Source organism: Silurus meridionalis, chromosome 22 (genome assembly GCF_014805685.1).
Source record: "Silurus meridionalis isolate SWU-2019-XX chromosome 22, ASM1480568v1, whole genome shotgun sequence".
In the NCBI taxonomy this organism is placed as follows: domain Eukaryota; kingdom Metazoa; phylum Chordata; class Actinopteri; order Siluriformes; family Siluridae; genus Silurus; species Silurus meridionalis.
Window position 1 is genome coordinate 13,270,866 of NC_060905.1, and position 19,190 is coordinate 13,290,055.

Here is a 19,190-nt window from a genome sequence, read left to right on the forward strand (position 1 = left end):
GAGCACCTTCTAAACGACTCACATATATAGGGAACCGGCTCTTTTGTGAACAACACGTCACTAAGGCCTGTATCCTGTGTATTGGCGTACACTGCCATCTTTTGGAGAGTTGTGGAATTGATTTATTTATTTGTTTGTTAGTTTGTTTATTGATTGATTGATTGATGTATTCATGATTATTGCTGTTGTTGTTGTCGTTATCTATTAATTTATTATACATGTGTTTATTTTTTCATTATTTATTTCGTTATTTTAATTATTATTAATATAATGATTAATAATATTGTTGTGATTGAAGTATTAATATGATTATTATTAGTGGTTATTATTTATATATTTATTAATTATTAACGTGTGTATTTTTATTATAGTTTTGTGGGGAGGTTGGTTATTATTTCCTATTTAATAATTTGTTTATTATTAGTTTACTTCTTTATCTATTTTATTATCAATGTAAATATTAATGGTATTATTATTATTATTATTATTATTATTATTATTATTATTATTATTATTATTATTATTATTATTATTATTATTATTATTAACAATCATTTTTTTTAAGTTTGGCCATGTTTAGCATGAGTGAGAATCCAACTCTTTAATAGTGTACATAACTCGGAATGTATGAAATAAAAAAAATAATAAAATGACACCACCACATATAATAATAATAATAATAATTATTATTATTATTATTATTATTATTATTATTATTATTATTATTATTATTATTATTATTGTGTATGTTTGTTTGTTTGTTTGTTTATTCAGTGAGACGATGTTCTCTTTTTTAGCACATCTTTGAGATCCTGCATGCGCGCTACAAACTACAAATCCCAGGCGAACCCATGACCTCTGCGATGCGGAAGTGAACCAGGAAGTCGGTTTGAAAGCGATACAGGAACACGATCAGTGTATTTCAAGAGCAGGTTAATAAAATATATCTTGGAACCTACGAGCACAAAAGCTGTAACGCAATACACCATGTCCAGGCAGTCCAACAGAACCACAGATAACAAGAAGATGGTGAGTGTCTTCGTCATGTGTCTTAGGGCAGCTTTAGCTCCATTATCGGGGGGGGGTTAGATACTGAAAAGCAAAATCCTCCACCTGCAGACGAAGTAATCATTGTGTAGAAACTCTCAATTATGTGTAATATTGATTTATTTCCCCCTGTAGCGACACCCTGATGTTTACAACCATCTACAACTGGTCATTGTTTATAATTGTTTGTCTCTGTCGACAGATGACTGGTTTTTAAAATAATATGCAAATAATCAAACAAAAAAAGTCTTCATTTGTTCATTTGTTTACTTATTGCATGTATTCTGGGAAATACTGTAGATTATTTGACTTTCCACTGTGTTTTTCTTGCTGTTGTATATAATAGAGCAAAGACTGCAAGCTCTCAGATGACAGACACGTTTATCAGCTACACTTACATTACACTCGTCTTGTGTATGCAGGAATAAGATATATATATATATATATATATATATATATATATATATATACATTAAAGTGTATAAATACAAATGAATAAGAACCCACCAATAAGTAGTTACGTTTTCAAACATATTGCACATAGGTAATATTGCACGTTTTTAAGGGAGTGATATTGTACGTTCATTGCATAGAAAACTTTGTTATTGTTGCACAGTTAAAAACACAATAACAGTGTGTATTATGGTGACTGGTTCACTGGGAGCAGCACTGATTGTAAAGTCGAATAGCAGCATGGAGAAAAGACTTTCTGTATCGCTCCTTCAGACACTTAGGACGTAACATTCTGTGACTGAAGGAGCTGTTTAGAGATTAAACTGTTTCATACAGGGGGTGAAAGATGTTCTTCAGCAATGATGATAGTTTAGCTACCATCCTCCTTTCTCCCACCTCCTGCACAGTGTCCAGAGGAATCCCCAGGACTGAACTGGACTTCCTGATCAGCTTGTCCAGTCTCTTCCTGTCTGCAGTAGAGATGCTGCTGCACCAGCAGACCACACCATAGAATATGACTGAGGCCACCACAAAATCGAAAAAGGTCTTCAGTAGCTCTCCCTGCACTCCAAAAGACTTTAGTCTCCTCAGCAAGAAGAGTCTGCTCTAAACTTTCTTGTAAATTGCCTCGCTGTTGTCTGTCCAGTCCAGTTTGCAGTTCAGTTGAACACCCAGGTATTTGTAAGAGTCCACCCTCACAATGTACTTCCCCTGAATGTTCACTGGTGGTAATGAAGTTTGTTTGTGCCTACGGAAATCCACCACCAGTTCTTTGGTTTTCCCCGCATTTATCTGGAGGCAGCTCCATTGGCACCAGTCCACAAAGTTCTGGATCAGTCCTCTGTACTCCCTGTCATCATCATCGGTGAGCAGGCCGATTATGGCAGAGTCATCAGAGAACTTCTGCAGGTGACAGGTTGCTGAGCCAAACATGAAGTCTGCAGTGTAGACTGTGAAGAGAAACAGGGCCAGAACCGTTCCCTGCAGGGCTCCAGTGTTGCAGACAACCATGTCAGACTCTCAGTCACGATTCCTTACATACTGTGTTGGTCTGTGAGGTAATCCAATATCAAGGTAGACAGATGATGGTCTACTTCCATGTACACCATCTTATCCCTCAGGAGCGCAGGTTTAATGGTGTTAAAAGCACTGGAAAAGTCAGAAAACATGACTCTAACTGTGCTTCCAGCCTGTTCCAGGTGTGAAAAAGCTTTATTTAGGAGGAAGATGACTGCATCTTCCAGTCCAATGCCAGGTTTGTAGGCAAACTGAAGTGGAACCATTGATGGGCTCAATAGAGGTTGGCGATGAGTAAGCACTAGAATATATCACTCACTGCAGCTCATCGGTCTCTATGCATAATTTGTCACCTCTCCGTCTTAATATTTATCAAAAATGACCCACCACTAACCATGGAGCACCACTGAGCCAAGTCAGTTATGCCCTGGAGCATCCTGAACACAGAATCATTACAGATTTTGGTGTTGTGTTGTGTGTAGTATGTTGTGGTTGGCAGATAACTTTCTCAATCTGAATGAATCAAAGATGGAAGTCGTAGTCTTTGGCCCCAGTGATGTCTCCAAACTCGTAAATGGTAATCTGAGTTCGATTCTTCTAAATTCTCATCCATCCTGGTGTTATCTTTGATTCTGCTTTAAAGAGAAAATGACACACAGTTTTAATCTCCTCTTAATCTTAAGTAGCCATAGAGTAGTTTTGCAGCCTTCATATCTCCAAAGAGTCTTATCAGATTTACAAAGGGGAGATATTGCTTTACGCGCGTCTCCAAAAACAGCCGAGCTCCTGGAGTCGTGATGTGGGCGGAGCTAAAGAGTCACGAGCACGTGCCGCTCACATCCAAAAACACACTTCTTTAGAGACACTGTTCTCGAGCAATGAATAAATGAAGCACGTTGATGGGGTGCTCTTGCTGTGTGCATGCACTCGTCCATGAGAAGTGCCCATACAAGGAATTCCACCCTTCGTGATGTCATCAAGAGCCATACTCGGCCCCTAAACCCTAAAGGAGTGCATTTGGGAGAATTAAACTCTTTAACAGTGTACATAAAACTAGAGAACCCCTGCGGTTCCACATCAAGTCCCAACCGAATTTAAACGATTTTAAGTCATGTCTTATAAAACATATAGTAAATGGAAATTCTGCGTGACCCAGATGAGCATGAGCTTCTGAGTGTGGGTCTCTCAGGGTTCTTTCTCACACCATCAGGGAGTTTTTCTTGCCGCAGACGCCACTAGCAAACTTTTATAGGCACCAACCTATAAATTCAAATCTCTATAAAGCTGCTTTGGGACAATGTCTGTTGTTAAAAACTCTAGACAAATAAACCTGATTTGAATATTTATTTGTTTTAGCACTTTGGTCAACATTTGTGCGTTAGAAATAAATTGTGACTTTTTTTGGTTGAGATACAAATCACCAGCCAAAAATATCCATCAGTTTACAGCGCTGTGATCAGAACTGAGAAAGGGTGCAGTGATGGTTGAATATAAATAGTATTGTGCCAGAAAAAGATCTAGTTCCTATCTGGTCCACCGATTTATACATTTCTGTGAAAGAGTTTTCAGCACCCAAAAGATAAAACTACAGAGTAACATGTCGGAGCTGAAAATGATCCGTCGCCATGATAACGTGGTCACTAGAGGTCTTAAGTGTCTCTTTCCCCCCCCAATTTGGTTAAAATCAGTAATTGTGCACTTAATGAAAGTGTGTAGGGATCAGGTCGGTGTACCACTGGCCACTGAGTGATTCGGTCTGTTTCATTGCATTTGTGGACCACAAGATGTGGACCACAAGATGGTGCCCAAGTCCAGGAAGCCGGGTTTGATTTCACCAAGAAACTTCAGTTAGATTCACGAACATTAACGCATGTGTTTTCCCTGCACTAATCCCATCATATAAATCATGTGTACTGCAAGAGAGAGAATTTTTCGTAGGTTGATTAGTATAAAATGGCAAAATCTGACTAACATGTTAACAATTGTGTATATTAATATACTAAGTACAAAAGTTTATTTTACAAAGTCATAAACAGAAATGTATTCATCTTCATTCACCACTCAATATAGAACACCAGTTTATCTCAAGGCACTTAAAGTTTAGGGACAAAGGTTTGTGGACACCTGACCATATGTGCTTTTTTGAATATCCCAATCCACATTTAGTCCACATTTTTGTTATAAAAACCTCCACTCTTCTGAGAAAGATGTTCCACCAGATTTTGGAGAAGTGGAGATTTTGACTCCTTCACCCACAAGAGTCAGGTACTGATGTAGGTGAGGTGAGGAGAGAATACACTCTCCTCTATAGCAGGAGATCTTCCACTCTAACCCATGTAAAGCATATCTTCATGGAGCTGGATTTGTTGACGGGGACATTGCCATGTTTAAACAAGTTTGGATCTCCTAGTTCAAGTGAATGGAAAATGTAATGCTACCACACCCAATGGCGTCCTATACAGTTGTGTGCCACCAACGTTGTGGTAGCAGTTTGGAAGAACCACATATGGCTGGGAAAATCAGGTGTCCGATTGCTTTTCTCCATACAGTGTATATACAGTCGGGTTTCACATTTCATTTCCAGGTGGGACGTTTGCATATTCGTGAATTTGCTATTAAAGTTTAGGCATTAATATAAGTGCAAAATTATGGTAAACAAAGTTAAATACTGTAATGGTGTTTTATTAAAGTTATTTATTTTACTGCTTTTAAATACTGTAGACCAGTGGTCCCCAACCCCCGGGCCGCGCACCGGTCTGTGGGTCAATTGGTACCGGGCCGCACAGAAAGAAAACATAACTTACATTATTTCCGTTTTATTTATTATCTGATTCTGAACTAAGTTTTATTTTGGAAAATTACTGGATTCTCTCCGCCACATCTGTCTATGACTCACTCTTGATGCATGTGATGATGCCTCATGTCACATGTCTTCCCTCCATCCGCTACCTTCTTAAAGGGGCTGCTCCGCCCGCTAACTCGTAATACATTACTGCTAAATTCAAACCCCCAAGCGAGCAAAATGAACAAAAAAACAACGCAGAGGATTCACGTTTATTATTATATTTAGAAAAGACCAGTTTTTATGCTCGTATCATTTTGTTTTGTTGTATTTATCCACCACACATTAAAGGCCGGTTCGTGAAAATATTGTCTGACATTAAACCGGTTTAAGGCGCAAAAAAGGTTGGGGGCCACTGCTGTAGATGGATTACATGACATACTGCTTTTAGCATATTGCCCCTCTTTCTCTGTTAGTCTACTTTGATGATACTTTATAAGTCATACAGCTGTTTTTTTTTTGCATAAACTATTGGGCCTGGAGATATTTGTTGTTTGGGAGGTTGCTTGAACTCACTCAAACCTACGGGACTTCAGTGTATCTGAAACAACCGCACAGATACTCAAGACCTCTGCACATGCTCAGAAACAACCCTGAAAATATTGATCATCATTGATGTACAATAAAGAGAAGGATCTTTTATAATATACCCACAGAAACCGCAAGTAGAGACACGATTTACGTTTCATGATTTCAGAGCAGATTAACGGAGCACTGACCCCTCAACTTGTCTTACGAGTAGTGTTTCATAGAAGTCTACATTCAGGAGAACATTAAGTACAATTCAGAATAAAAATTTTCATTCACATACTTTCTGATGCATTTTGGGAAATTTCGGTGCCAAATCACATTTGAATTGTTTCTACAGAAAAAGAACTTGAAGTCTTGGAAAGCTTGAGTCATTCTGTTTTATTAATATTATATAATCATATCCTAATAAGCTTATACATGATTTATTTTACAGTAATATCCGTTTGTGGGCAGCATTAACCTTGCTCAAATGTAATTTGTTATACTACAGAAATTGGCCAACTTATTATGATTTTCTTTTTTTCATAATTTTTTATTTATTTATTAATGTTCAACCTATTGTTAGAGAATTGAATAAAAGAGTGCAGGCAGGGTGGAGTGTGTGGAGAAGAGTGATAGCAGGAGTGTGATAGAAGAGTATCTGTGAGAGTGAAAGGAAAAGTTTATAGGACTGTGGTGAGACGTGCGATGTTGAGGTTTTCATTGGGAGTGACGACGATGGACAGGATTAGAAATGAGTTTATTAGAGGGACAGCGCATGTAGGACGTTTTGGAGACAAGGTAAGGGAGGTGAGATTGAGATGGTTTGGACATGTGCAGAGGAGGAACATGGGGTATATCAGTAGGAGAATGCTGAGGATGGAGCCACCAGGAAGGAGGAAAAGAGAAAGACCAAGGAGGAGGTTTATGGATGTGGTGAAGGAAGACATGCAGGTAGTTGGTTTGAAAGAGGCAGGTGTAGAGGACAGGGGGTATAGAGACGGATGATCCGCTGTGGGGACTCCTAATGGGAGAAGCTGAAAGAAGAATTATTAAGGATCAACCTATTATATTTTTTTAATCCATATGTTCTTTTGTAAAAACATCCATAAGAAGTAATTTTCTGTAATTCAGTTACATTATAGCAGCTTTATCTACATTTTTTTTTTCTTAAAGTTCATAAGAAATACAGAAAGGTCTCTAATTGCTACAACAATAATCCCCTACTTTACCGCACTTCGAATCTCGTGCCCCCGGTTTATCGCGGAATTGCATTTTGCCGCATAACTAATTGTATCTCAGCCTTTTTCTGACATCATGGGACACTTCAACCAATAAACAAGCAGAGAAGCTATGCAGAGGCTACGCTAATACAGATCTGTATACTGTACTGTACGAATGTACACAAAATTCATTGTGCTATATTCTTGCAAACGTTTTATTTGTGTGTGTTTAAAGTGTGTGGGAGGATGATTTACAGCTTAAACAATAAAAGAAAAGCCATTTTTGGGGTGGCTTCCTTTTTTCGCGGTTTGTTGTTTATCACGGCCGGTTTTGGAACATAACCACAGCGATAAACAGGGGATTACTGTATTTGCACTTTTGGTAGATGCTAAACTGCAATATCTATCTCAAGTCAAGTCAAGAAGCTTTTATTGTTATTTCAACCATATATAGCTGACTCAGTACACAGTGAAATGAAACAACGTTCCTCCTGAACCCTGGTGCTACATAAACTATGTGACAGAAAACACAGAGCTGAGGATTTGTAAGTGTCTTTGCCACATAAAGTGCAACCTGGTGCAGACAGTGCAAGACAACACAAGACAGTGTAGGACAAATACACAAAATACTAAATAGCGCCGCTAGTAAACCTGCTGTATATCACACAGTGCGGTGTGTAAAAGAAAACTGAGTACAGGAGTGAACATTGTAATTAAACACAAATGTAAACAAAATGGTTTGTGCAAAAAAAAAAAAAAATAGCAGCAGTCAAGAAAAGATGTGCAAGGGGGGGGGGGAAGACATCATGATCAAAAATGCAGAACTGAGCAGAGAACTATGTGGTTTCCTTTATTACTACAGCAGTGCTGCACGATTCATCGTATCGCAATCACGATTTGATGAAATAATTAAGTGCGTGTGTGGAAACGCTTTCTGAGATCAGTTTGAAGATTCGCCGCTAACAAAACAAAAAAAAAAAGACCAGATAGTCTCAGTTTCGCAGTGCATTTGTGGCGTGTGGTCACGTGACTTCCTGGTGTGCAGTGCGGAGACCAGGCGAAGAAGGATGCTGAGAAGTCCAACACTGAACTGGTAGCCAAAAAAACGCTACCTCTGTTATATGGCGATATTTTAGTTTTGCGATGATCAACATTGAGCAGAGAGAGGAACTGCAGGATTTGCTAAATTAAAGTTGATACATGAAGTGGCAATATGACAAATCTGTAACAGATCTCACTGGTTCCGGGTTGGAAGAAAGAGACGACTGTTCAACAGACAACTTTCTTTTATTTTTCATTCATTTTTGCCCTGTCACTTTCCTTCCCTCGTACTCGCACACAAACCCACTAGCGGTAATGCACATCTTTCCTCGACGCCAACCCGTAACCCACGCACACTTGCGGATTGGTTCGCCTTTACCTGGCAACCTCCACTTTCCCACACATATCTCCATACACACCATCAGCTCTGCCTGGTATTTCTCTCTCTCTCTCTCTCTCTCTCTCTCTCTCTCTCTCTCTCTCTCCCGGTGTCTGTTACATCCTGCATAAACAGGGCTGTTTCTAGCCTTTTGGAACTCTGGGCAAGATTCCTATTGTCACCCCCAATGGCTCTGCTCTCCCACCACAATACTCCACTCCCACACCATACTAATCTTTAGCAATCTTCCATAAAACAAAAATACAAAAAAAGTTTAAACACATTTAATAATTAAATAATGATTTTTGCCTGAGTATTTTAATATTCTACTGTATCTTAAACTTCAGCAGAAAAAACTGTTTGGATAAAATGTTATTTTTTTTTAAATGTTTTTATTTCTTGTTTTATTTAATTCGGCTGTACCTTGGAGAATAGTTTTTTTAATTTGTTTGGTTTTTTATATTAATGCAAATGTAATTTCATTTTGTAAAAAAAAAAAAAAATATTCATTTTGAAAACCTTTAGCGTTTTACAAACACACATTTCAGCAGTATCGCTAATCTGTGTGCCATTTTTTTTATAGCCAATCAAGTGGACCCATGATCGCATTTATTATATCGCAGTATTGACCACAGTAATCGCAACATTTTCCCTATATTACAGTTTATGGCCTGTAATGCTATCCAGAAAACTTGAAGTGCTGTGAAAAAAATATATATAAGCACTTCAGATAACCCATGAATAACCACTGCTGTCACCATTCTGTCATTTTGGTGGCTTTTTCAGACATTTTCTAAGCAGTTGATTGGAGCTGGAATAATGTCATTGAATATTGCTGTTGTCATTGTACAAGAAAATGAGTTGTAAGTACTGATTGTCTTTCTGCTGTTCTTTTATCCTGTTCAACAGAATTCTGAGCTGTTCACTCTGACATATGGAGCCCTGGTCACACAGCTCTGTAAGGATTATGAGAACGACGAGGAAGTGAACAAGCAGCTCGATAAAATGTACGTTTTTGTATTCTCCATTTCTTTCTTTCTCTTTTCACATCTGGTTTTACCGTCACATCCAGTAGACATTTCAGTTCTTGTAATTGTAGGAATTTGTTTTTCTGCGACAAAAAAACATTTGCAAGGCTGCTGTGGTGTGAATGTTTGAATATTCTACTGTCATTTTTCCAAAGGCATACAAAATGTAAAGAGTCCCTGGCTTTGTTTAAGATATATTATTGTCCACACTGAGTCTCTCCCTCCCTGTGGTTATGTTGGGAGATCTAGGGTGTTAGTCTACCTCAGTGGGCGGTCAACAGAAAAAGTGTGAACTGTACAACTATAGTCCTTTAGAGACCACCACCTACCCGCTGCATGATGTAAAATGAATAGACCAACTGTGTGGCGCGGGTCCTGTCTATTCAAATATATGTCTCAATCCTGCAGCACGCTGACAAATTCCACTACCTCCCTGAAAAGAATACCGTCTAGTAAAATGCTGAAAGTGATTTATCGTTGTCTGCTATTTCTGCTTGTTTCTTTTTTGAGATCATGGAATCTGTTCGACGGTTTTTGCCGTCAGGGGAAAAATATAAGTAATGAAATCGCTCATCTTGCAAGTCACCAGAGGTGGAGCCACTGACTAATGAATGTTATACACTGTAAAAGAAGCACTTACTAATTATCTTTATGTATTAGCAGGTAAAAAATATATTATTTTTAATCTTTGAATATTTTTCGATGATATTATTGCTATCATTGTTGTAGTCTGACTTCAAATTTCAACATGTTTTGAATACAAAAGAGAGGAGCATGCACACTGTGTATATTATATGGACAAAGTTTTGTGAACACCTCAAGATTCAGATGTGCTAGTTGAACACTCCATTCCACATTTAGTCCCTGTTTGCTATTATAATAACCTCCACTCTCTGGGAAGATGTTCCACTATATTGTGGAGATTTGTGTTCATTCAGCCACAAGGGTGTTAGTAAAGTCAGGTACTGATGTAGGAAATGTGAGGAGGCCTGGGGTGCAGTCAGTGTTCCAAGCCAGTGTTCAGTAGGGTTGTGGTGACAACTCTATCGCAGGCCACTCAAGATCTTCATCTCCCAAGCCTTAAAGAATACCTTCATGGAGCTGGTGCATTGTCATACTGGAACAGGTTTGGGTCTCCTAGTTGAAGTGAAGGGAAATTTAAAGCTAAAGCATTCCGAGACATCCTATACAAATGTGTGTCTCCAAATTTGTGGTGTCCCAATACCTTTGCATATGTAGCGTATGTATAATTCAACTGCTGTAAATTGCTATGGAATTAACTGTAAATCTTTCATTTCTACAAATAGTGCAAGATATATTTAAGATGATAAAGCTTGAGACTGAGAAGTATAAAAGTAGCTTTTTTTTTTTTATCTGGATGTAAAATGTTTATCGAGCCAGCTTTTCTAATATACACATTAGCACTATTTTAGAGTTTTATAGACAATTTGAATGGGTAATATTTATCAATGTAGAACCTTTTAATGGGAAAGTGTAACTTGACTTTTTTGTCCATATATGAAATTTGGAGATTTACTGCAGTAGTATGTATATGAGTTGATATGAAAGTTGAGAATAAGTAGTAAAAATGAAAGATTGGAATTTTTCAGTAATACCTCATCTTTCTTTTTTTCTTTCTCTTGTAAGGGGTTACAATATTGGCGTACGTCTCATCGAGGACTTCTTGGCTCGCTCCAGTGTGGGCAGGTGTCAAGATTTCCGAGAAACCGCCGATGTCATTGCAAAGGTATCAAAGATTCAGCCAAATGACTTCAGCAAATTTCCAAAATATGTTGGCACGTGGAAAGCGAGCTGGTACCAATAGCCATGGATATAAAGGTTTATCCCTTTTTGTCTACTGTTTATTGTTTCCTGAACCAAGCATGAAGAGTAAAATCCTTACTAAGCTACCGTAAATTCAGCTGCCAGTTGCAGTGTTGGTGACTCAGTGCCTAAGTGCTGCCATCTTTGTTGTCTTTATGTCTGACTGTGGCCAGATGTGCTGTTAGTTAGACCAATTGTAAAACGTTGCACTACAAAACATGTTAGTTCACACTAAAAGAATGACTGTGTTTTTGCTCTTTCCTCTCCTGTTCCTGTTCTGCCTTTGCTTTTCTCTGTGAGCCACGTTGTCAGATGTGAATCTAATGTTTGCTCAGAGCAATTCTGGGCTCCAGATCAGAATCATGAATCTTTGAATCTTTTTACACAACATTGCTCCCTTGATGAAGGTTCAAAAAGCCACTTGGAGGTCACGAATCCGCAATTAAAGCCGCCGTCTGAGATGGCGACAGCGGTTGGTTTTAGGCGTCTAAATCTCGTCGAAACTAACAGACCTGTAAAATCATTTAACTGTCACACTTGAGTTATGCCTTGGGATAAGAGTATTACTGTTTCTCATGCACAGGTAGCCTTTAAGATGTATCTGGGTATCACCCCCAGTGTGACGAACTGGAGCCCTGCTGGAGATGAGTTCTCTCTCATCTTGGAGAGCAATCCACTGGTGGACTTTGTGGAACTTCCAGACAACCATAACACTCTGATTTACTCGAACCTACTGTGTGGTGTGCTACGAGGAGCTCTGGAGATGGTAAGGATTTTTCATTTGTGCCATGTTAGAGGGTCTCTCTTGTGAAAATCATATACTCTTAAAAAAAAAATATAAGGACATTATAATGCTTGTTGAAAAACTGGAAAAAGAAAAAAAAAAAACAAGGTACGATTTGCCCATTGCTGAATTTCATATAGAACGCAAGCATGATGCGTTTCAGTAACGTTGTGATCCGTAACTCCTGGCTACTTTCAAATCCCCAACTTAGACCCAAGTAACAGCTGGAAGGTGTACTATTTTAGTGCACAAGTAAGCAATTTTCAGTAAAACCCACAGTGAACTTTAAATCCCTTTTATTTGTTCCCCAAACACAAAACTCTGCATAATCTCTCAGTTAAGTTCTAATGTGATCCTCTAACTGCTCCATCAAATCCTTTTACTCTCCTGCATAGAAAACTTCTCTCAGTAATAAACACAGCTGAATTGAGCTCGTGGTTTCATGACATTTAATTAATGAAGGAGCATGTTCCAGCTCAGCTTTGGTTCAACAACAGGTTACAAAAACGCTGTTTCCAAAGAAGGCATCTGTGCGTGTCTAAACTCACTGAGTTTTCTAGCTAATTTATCACTATCCTCTAACATTGCCTCACAGCCTGCTGTGGATAACGTGCACAATAACCTTTTTTTTTTCCCTTGCATTAGCAAAATTCAAATATAATAAAACATTTCAGGGCGTGCAGTTATAGGAAACTGTTCAGCAAAAGAGAAGAGCGATGTACAAGGCCAAACCATCTCAATTGCGCCTCCCTCACCTTGTCTCCACAACGTCCTACATGCACTGTCCCTCTAATAAACTCATTTCTAATCCTGTCCATCGTCATCACTCCCAACGAAAACCTCAACATCTTCAGCTCTGCTACCTCCAGCTCCACCTCCTGTCTTTTACTCAATGCCACTGTCTCTAAACCATACAACATTGCAGGTCTCACCACAGTCCTATAAACTTTCCCTTTCACTCTCGCAGATACTCTATCACACATCACTCCTGCTATCACTCTTCTCCACCCACTCCACCCTGCCTGCACTCTTTTCTTCACTTCTCTTACACACTCTCCATTACTTTGCACTGAAATCTTATCATGAATTATCTATTCTAAATCAAAGAATGATGTTTGCACTTTCATTTCATACTGAGGAATTTATTTGCTGTTATTACTTACAATGTAATAGCTATAAACAGTTTTGTTTCTATCAAGTAAAAAAAACAGACCTAAATTTGAAACTTAATATGCAAAATTATTCTATGCTATTACATGCAAAGACTCTCCATATCAACATATCAGCCAGTCCCTTTTTTTTTTTTTACTTTTTTTAAACTATTATTATAGAAAAATACTAAAATGCTCTACATTAGAATAGACATTAATATGTCTGTGGTTTCTCTTGCAATGAATCACTGTCACTGCTGATATTTCTGAGAATGAATCAAAACCTTTTGACCAATCAGAATCGAGAACCCAGCAGAAGGGCTATTTTTCATATTTTTGAATCACTTGAGACATCCATAGACACTCAGAAGCTTAACAAAAACAAGAAGAGAAATAACTGTCACTATTTAGGTCACTCTCAATGTTTTTCGCAGGTGCAAATGGCAGTGGACGTGCGTTTTGCTCAAGACACTTTAAGAGGAGACAATGTGACAGAAATTCGCATGAAGTTCATCAAAAGGATCGAAGAAAATCTGCCTGCTGGTGATGAATGAAGCTTCTGTAATGATGTGACTGAAGAAGCTGAAACGCACTGGACTAGGGGATCTCAAAGACTTTGAGCGTTAAGTTTGGTCCAAAAAACAGCGATTCTTTAGCTAAAAAAAAAGCTGCTCCTTTTGATTGGCGTATAAGAAAAATGTAAGTATTTAGTTTTATTAGAAACATTTTTTTTGGATTATCACATTTCCAACAAAGAATGTGATCTGTGACGTCCCTTAAACACCTCTATTTGATATTAAATGGACCTGTATCAAATTATATTAGGCTTTCTTCACTATTTACCTGGTGTAGAAGTTACAGTTCCTCCCACTTAATGTTTAACGAACAGATTTTGACTTTCTTTATTCTTGCATTGTGGATAAGCTGATTGGAAGAAGCACGAGGAAGGATGTACACGCTTGTTTTAAGTAGGCACAGATGTATACTGCATTCCTTTTAACTAGTGATATCTTTATCTTCCCTATTGGCCCCATGTTGAAATGGTTTTCAGACTTTTGGAATTTGCATCTAATAGTTTGGCAAAAATATGTATTCACTAAAAACAAGGAAAGCTCCACAAATGAAATCAAATAAAGGGTTGCATATGGTTCTGCTACTTTGGACATTTTTGTGCAATCAGCATATTGTTCTTTAAAGTGTATGTGTCATGTTTGAGTTCATTTATATATTAAAAACAAATATGAGATGGATTAAATTACTAACTCGATGTGAATCCGGTCTCAACACTGTCCTTATTGTTGTACTTGTGTCTTTTATCGCAGCTGTGTTTTCCTGGCTATGTACGAACTTATGTAGAATTCAGACATTTCTATGTATTATATAGGCAGGAAGTATTATACGTCTTATCGACTAGCCAAAAACAAGTTTTATCGTTCATCTAGAAGCAACATGTAGAGAATGAGGCCCATGTGTAGTGAGAACAGAGCAGCAGTGTACTGCTTTCTAGTGAAAGTTGCGGGTTGCGTCGCATGGAGAAAATGCTCCGTTGTTTGTGGGGTGTGGGAGTGGTTGAATAGTCGTGTAGAGAATGGAAGCTGTGTGTTAAGGAACTGGAGAGTCTGTTGTCAGTCTCTCCACACACATGTAATGAGGTGTTGCGCACCCGTGTGTCTTCTGAGGTTATCAAGAAAAGGTCTTTACACATCGGGGACTGTTATTCCTGCACTGCCGCTGAAGTTCAAAAACAATGAGCTAATTTGTTTCATATGTTTACTCAAGCAACATGGAAGCAATCAACAGCTAAAAGCGTAGGCGTGTTCAGTTCAGGTGTGTTTAGGGAGTCGATGTGTTTTAACAGGGTGAGTTGGGGGTGTGTAGAGGGTTTTGGCGGGCAGAACAGGGAGGGTCTGCCTTTTACTGAAAGGAGCTTATTTCTCGAGGAGATTTTTTGGGGACTTGCTAATGGGTTTACGTCATTCAGGAGTCACCAGCAGAGGCTCATTTTCCAGGGTTTTCACCTCGTCAATCAGGAAAGAAGTCTTGTCAAGTGGAAAGGAAATACTGAAACCATCAATTGTGCTGTGTTTCTTTTTCTACTGCTATTCAGTCTTTTTTTTTGTATCTTTGGGACACTGGGACAGAATAATAAAATTGTAAAAAGCAGTGTTCAATAAAGTTGAGGTTCTCACGTTTTCAATTATCTTTCCTGAGAACTGCTCATCGACTCGTTCTCCGTTTGTCGTGTGCATCAGAGAGAAATTGATACTATTGGTTTGGTTTAATTTCACAACAAACCAAAAACAAAAAAAAAACTGACTGGATTTGGACTGTACATACAATGTTTGGTTCACTTCCTGCAGTTGGATCGATTTAGGGTCAAGTCACGCTAGAGTTTGTTTGGAACCAGACCAGACATTGTTTTGGTCCTCACGTGAGTGCCAGACGTTGTTTTGGTCCTCACGTGAGTGTTCTGTTCCGACCTGCCTAAGCAAACTTCAACAAAGGGAAAAAACACAGCAGGGTTTGTTTTAAACAGATTAAATGTTGCATTTGTAAAGGCACCCTTTAAAGTCAGGAAAACTTCAGAAGCCAATTCCAGAAAAAAATTTGCTCCTCATTGTTCAGCTATATACACCAGTTACCCTAATAGGAATGTCTTTACCCATGCTCACTCATGCATTAATCCAGTCAGCTAATTATGTGTTATGAAATCATGCAGACGCAGGTTATTTAATATTCACATTAAACAGAATAGGAAATGCAAATGTCCCTAGTGACTGAACGTGGCATGGTTTTTGGTGCCAGATGGCCTGGTTTGAGAATTTCTCAATAATCCTGGAATATATACTTATATAAATAGACTGTAGTGTGCACACAAAAGCTTTGAAAAACAGAAAACATCATCCAATAAGTGATACAAACAGAGTTTAGATTAAGTCTTGTCAGATTAGTTTGAACTGATGGGTAACAAAGTAAATATAATTTGTTACTGTACTTAAGTTGCTTCTTCGTGTATCTGTACTTTACTGAAGTGCTTCCATTTGGGGAGACTTTTACTTCAACTATACTTCACTACATTTCATAGTAAAATATCGTACTTTTTACTCAACATTAGATTTTGCGTAATCAGACATTCCTTTTTATTTAAGAGGATAAAATCTTAACTGGTTAAGCACAAAGCAAGCCATCAATCAGGGTAGAGCGCTAGCTCTGTTTTAACTTTGTTTTGATTGCTGCTTGGTGGTATCTACTTATCACCAACATACAGTTCAGCATCAGTTTAACAGCAACCAGAACATTTTGAGAGGAGTAAATGATTGAAGAAACCCCTGACTTAAAACAGAACCTTTGGCCTTACGTACGTGTTCTTATTTATTTATTTTTTGTTGTGAAGATGGAATCATGATCATTTTATTAGATATCAATCAGTGTTTGACACATTAATATCACCCTATTAATAGATTGGTGTTCCCAGAATAAGAGTCTTTTCACATAAACTTACATAAACATCAAAAAAGAGTTGATAAAGTAAAGAGTCTTGTGACAAAAATGATAATAGGACATTATAGCCATAATAAATCATAGTAGTTTGGATACTTAAGTAAATTTGAATGCAAATACTCTTGTTCCTTTACTTAAGTGAAAGTTTAAACGGAGCATTTTTACTTTTACTGAGGGTATCTCTAACTCAAGTGCATGGTTTGTGTACTTCGTCCACCACTAGTGAATAAAGAAATGTATTGTTCTGTGTGATGTTATAATTTTCAGTGTGTTTTGTAGAAAGCAGTTGGGAGGGGGAAAAAATCACTGTGTATTGTGGAAAACCTTGGTCATTCTTCTAGGTCATTCTTCTCTATGCTTTAACTTCTGTGGATTTTTGTCTAACTCTAAACATAAACAATACTATAACCATGAACCAATGCTTCTTAATAAAATTGAAATTTATTCATTCATCTTTAGTAACTTCTGGGTCATGTCAGATGTGGAGCTTGTCCTGGGTGTGATCTGGGAATATACGCTGAATGGGAAACCAGTCAATTGCAGGATACCATTAACACACACACTGGCACACTCATTTATACCTAGGGACCAATCCACCTACTGGCATGTTTTTGGCAGGTGGAAGGAAACCAAAGAACCTACAGGAAACTCCCACAGACATGGAGAAAACGTGCAAAACCACACAGGCAGCAACCTGAGCTTTGGCTTGAACCAGTGACCCTGTAACTATGAGGTAGTGTAGCTACATGAGGAAACTCTAATGTACTATATAAATGTGTAAAGTGTGTGGTGGTTATTTGTCTATTAAGACATCCAACATGAGAGTCCATCATTATTTAATATTTGACACTAACATTTTCAGACTTAAAGATCGTCCAGTTTTTGCAAAAACAAGTAGCAATAAGCAGACCTGAAACGATGCACACCAAACCAGCTTAAGCTTCTAAAATGCTACCATGTGAATTTAATAGAAAACAAATGGAGAATGGCATGCCGAAACAATAAAGTTGTGTGGATGGCCTGATGCTGGCTCACGGTTACTGAATCCCCCTCATCCTTTCTCGCTTTTTTACTCAGTCTATCCCTCTGGAACCACACTTTCAAGCTCTGCCAGGACCAAAGTATTGTCAGTATGTGAGAAGGGGGGTGGAGATGAAGAAGGAAAGAGCAAAGAAAAGGCAGTGTATGTTTCAGAAACACCTTATGGAGATATCGAAGTGCAGGGAAAGCCCTGCCACCATCTCCGCATCTATCACAGCTGTCCTTTCTACAAATACTGTCGTTCTCTAGTGAGCCCTGATATTTTGTTGTGCTTCTCAGGCCTTTTGGATTATGTTATCTTTATGGAGTTTTTTTTAACACACAACATCAGAACAATTTATAGCACCTATTAGACTCTGATGATATCTAAACATTTGGTCCCCCTTTTTGACATATTTTGGGAACTGGATCTTCTTAATAATAATCATTAAAAAAATGTATATGCCACTAAGACACTGAATGTCTATGTTAGTGTGCAACACTAAACTACACTCATCCAGCTCTTTCCTCTGACATGACGGCTACAAACCTGAAAGGAGAAACCTCTGAATCTTTTTATGCTCTGTCATAGGGCAACATAACAGACCCAAACGAAAAGAACTAAGAATCTCCTGAGTGTCACTCTAAAACTGGATCATACATTTTATCTAATCAGCAGGACAGCTGCTCTTTTCTAAAATTCAGGGAAACCACATTTTGGTCAGACTGCTAGGAGTTTTGATCATACAGATAAAATATAGAGTACTGAGTTGTCTACTGTCATTGTTACATTTATTATTATCAGTTTCATTCTAGCACTACCAATTGTAGCTACTGATCAATCCTGGTCCATCAGAATTTGTCTTCAAAGTGAGCATGCCAAGACAAGTGAACAAACGTTAGCCACAGACATCTTGGCTGTACATAGAGCTCCAAAGTTGGCTAAAGCTGTGTCATTTTAGAGTTTTTTACCAGCACTTTTCAAATGTGGTGCATGTCAGTTAGAGAGCTATGAGGCCATTGGTTACTTAACAGGTGTAGAAGACTCCTATTTTGGTTATCATGTTGTCTTTTTGATAGATTGCAATAACAAATGAAGGTGCCTACTGCAACATAGTGTACTGGAGTGCAAAAGTTTTGATTAACAAATATTACACACTCCAACCCTCCACTACTGGAACACAACCCTGTCATGAAGACATTCAGAGTGTTTAACAAATTACTTTGTTTGTGCTATTAATCTTTATAATCCTGACCAAACTCAACAACATCAACAATGTAGAAGGCTCAAAACAGTATGAATGATCGAAGCTGGTAGTGGTTTATTTCTAGTGCAGATTTTCTAAAAATCATCAGAAATCATAGAAGAG

General features: G+C 38.1%; 1 protein-coding gene across 1 annotated transcript; it reads left to right on the top strand.

Moving 5' to 3' along the window:
• The first annotated feature begins 852 nt into the window (after positions 1-852).
• On the top strand, positions 853-14,572 carry trappc3 (trafficking protein particle complex subunit 3). Its single transcript, XM_046835303.1, has 5 exons — positions 853-1,029; positions 9,422-9,519; positions 11,188-11,287; positions 11,948-12,130; positions 13,734-14,572. Exons 1-5 carry the CDS (start codon positions 988-990, stop codon positions 13,851-13,853), a joined length of 543 nt encoding a protein of 180 aa, XP_046691259.1. The 5' UTR covers positions 853-987; the 3' UTR covers positions 13,854-14,572.
• The last annotated feature ends 4,618 nt before the right edge of the window (positions 14,573-19,190 follow it).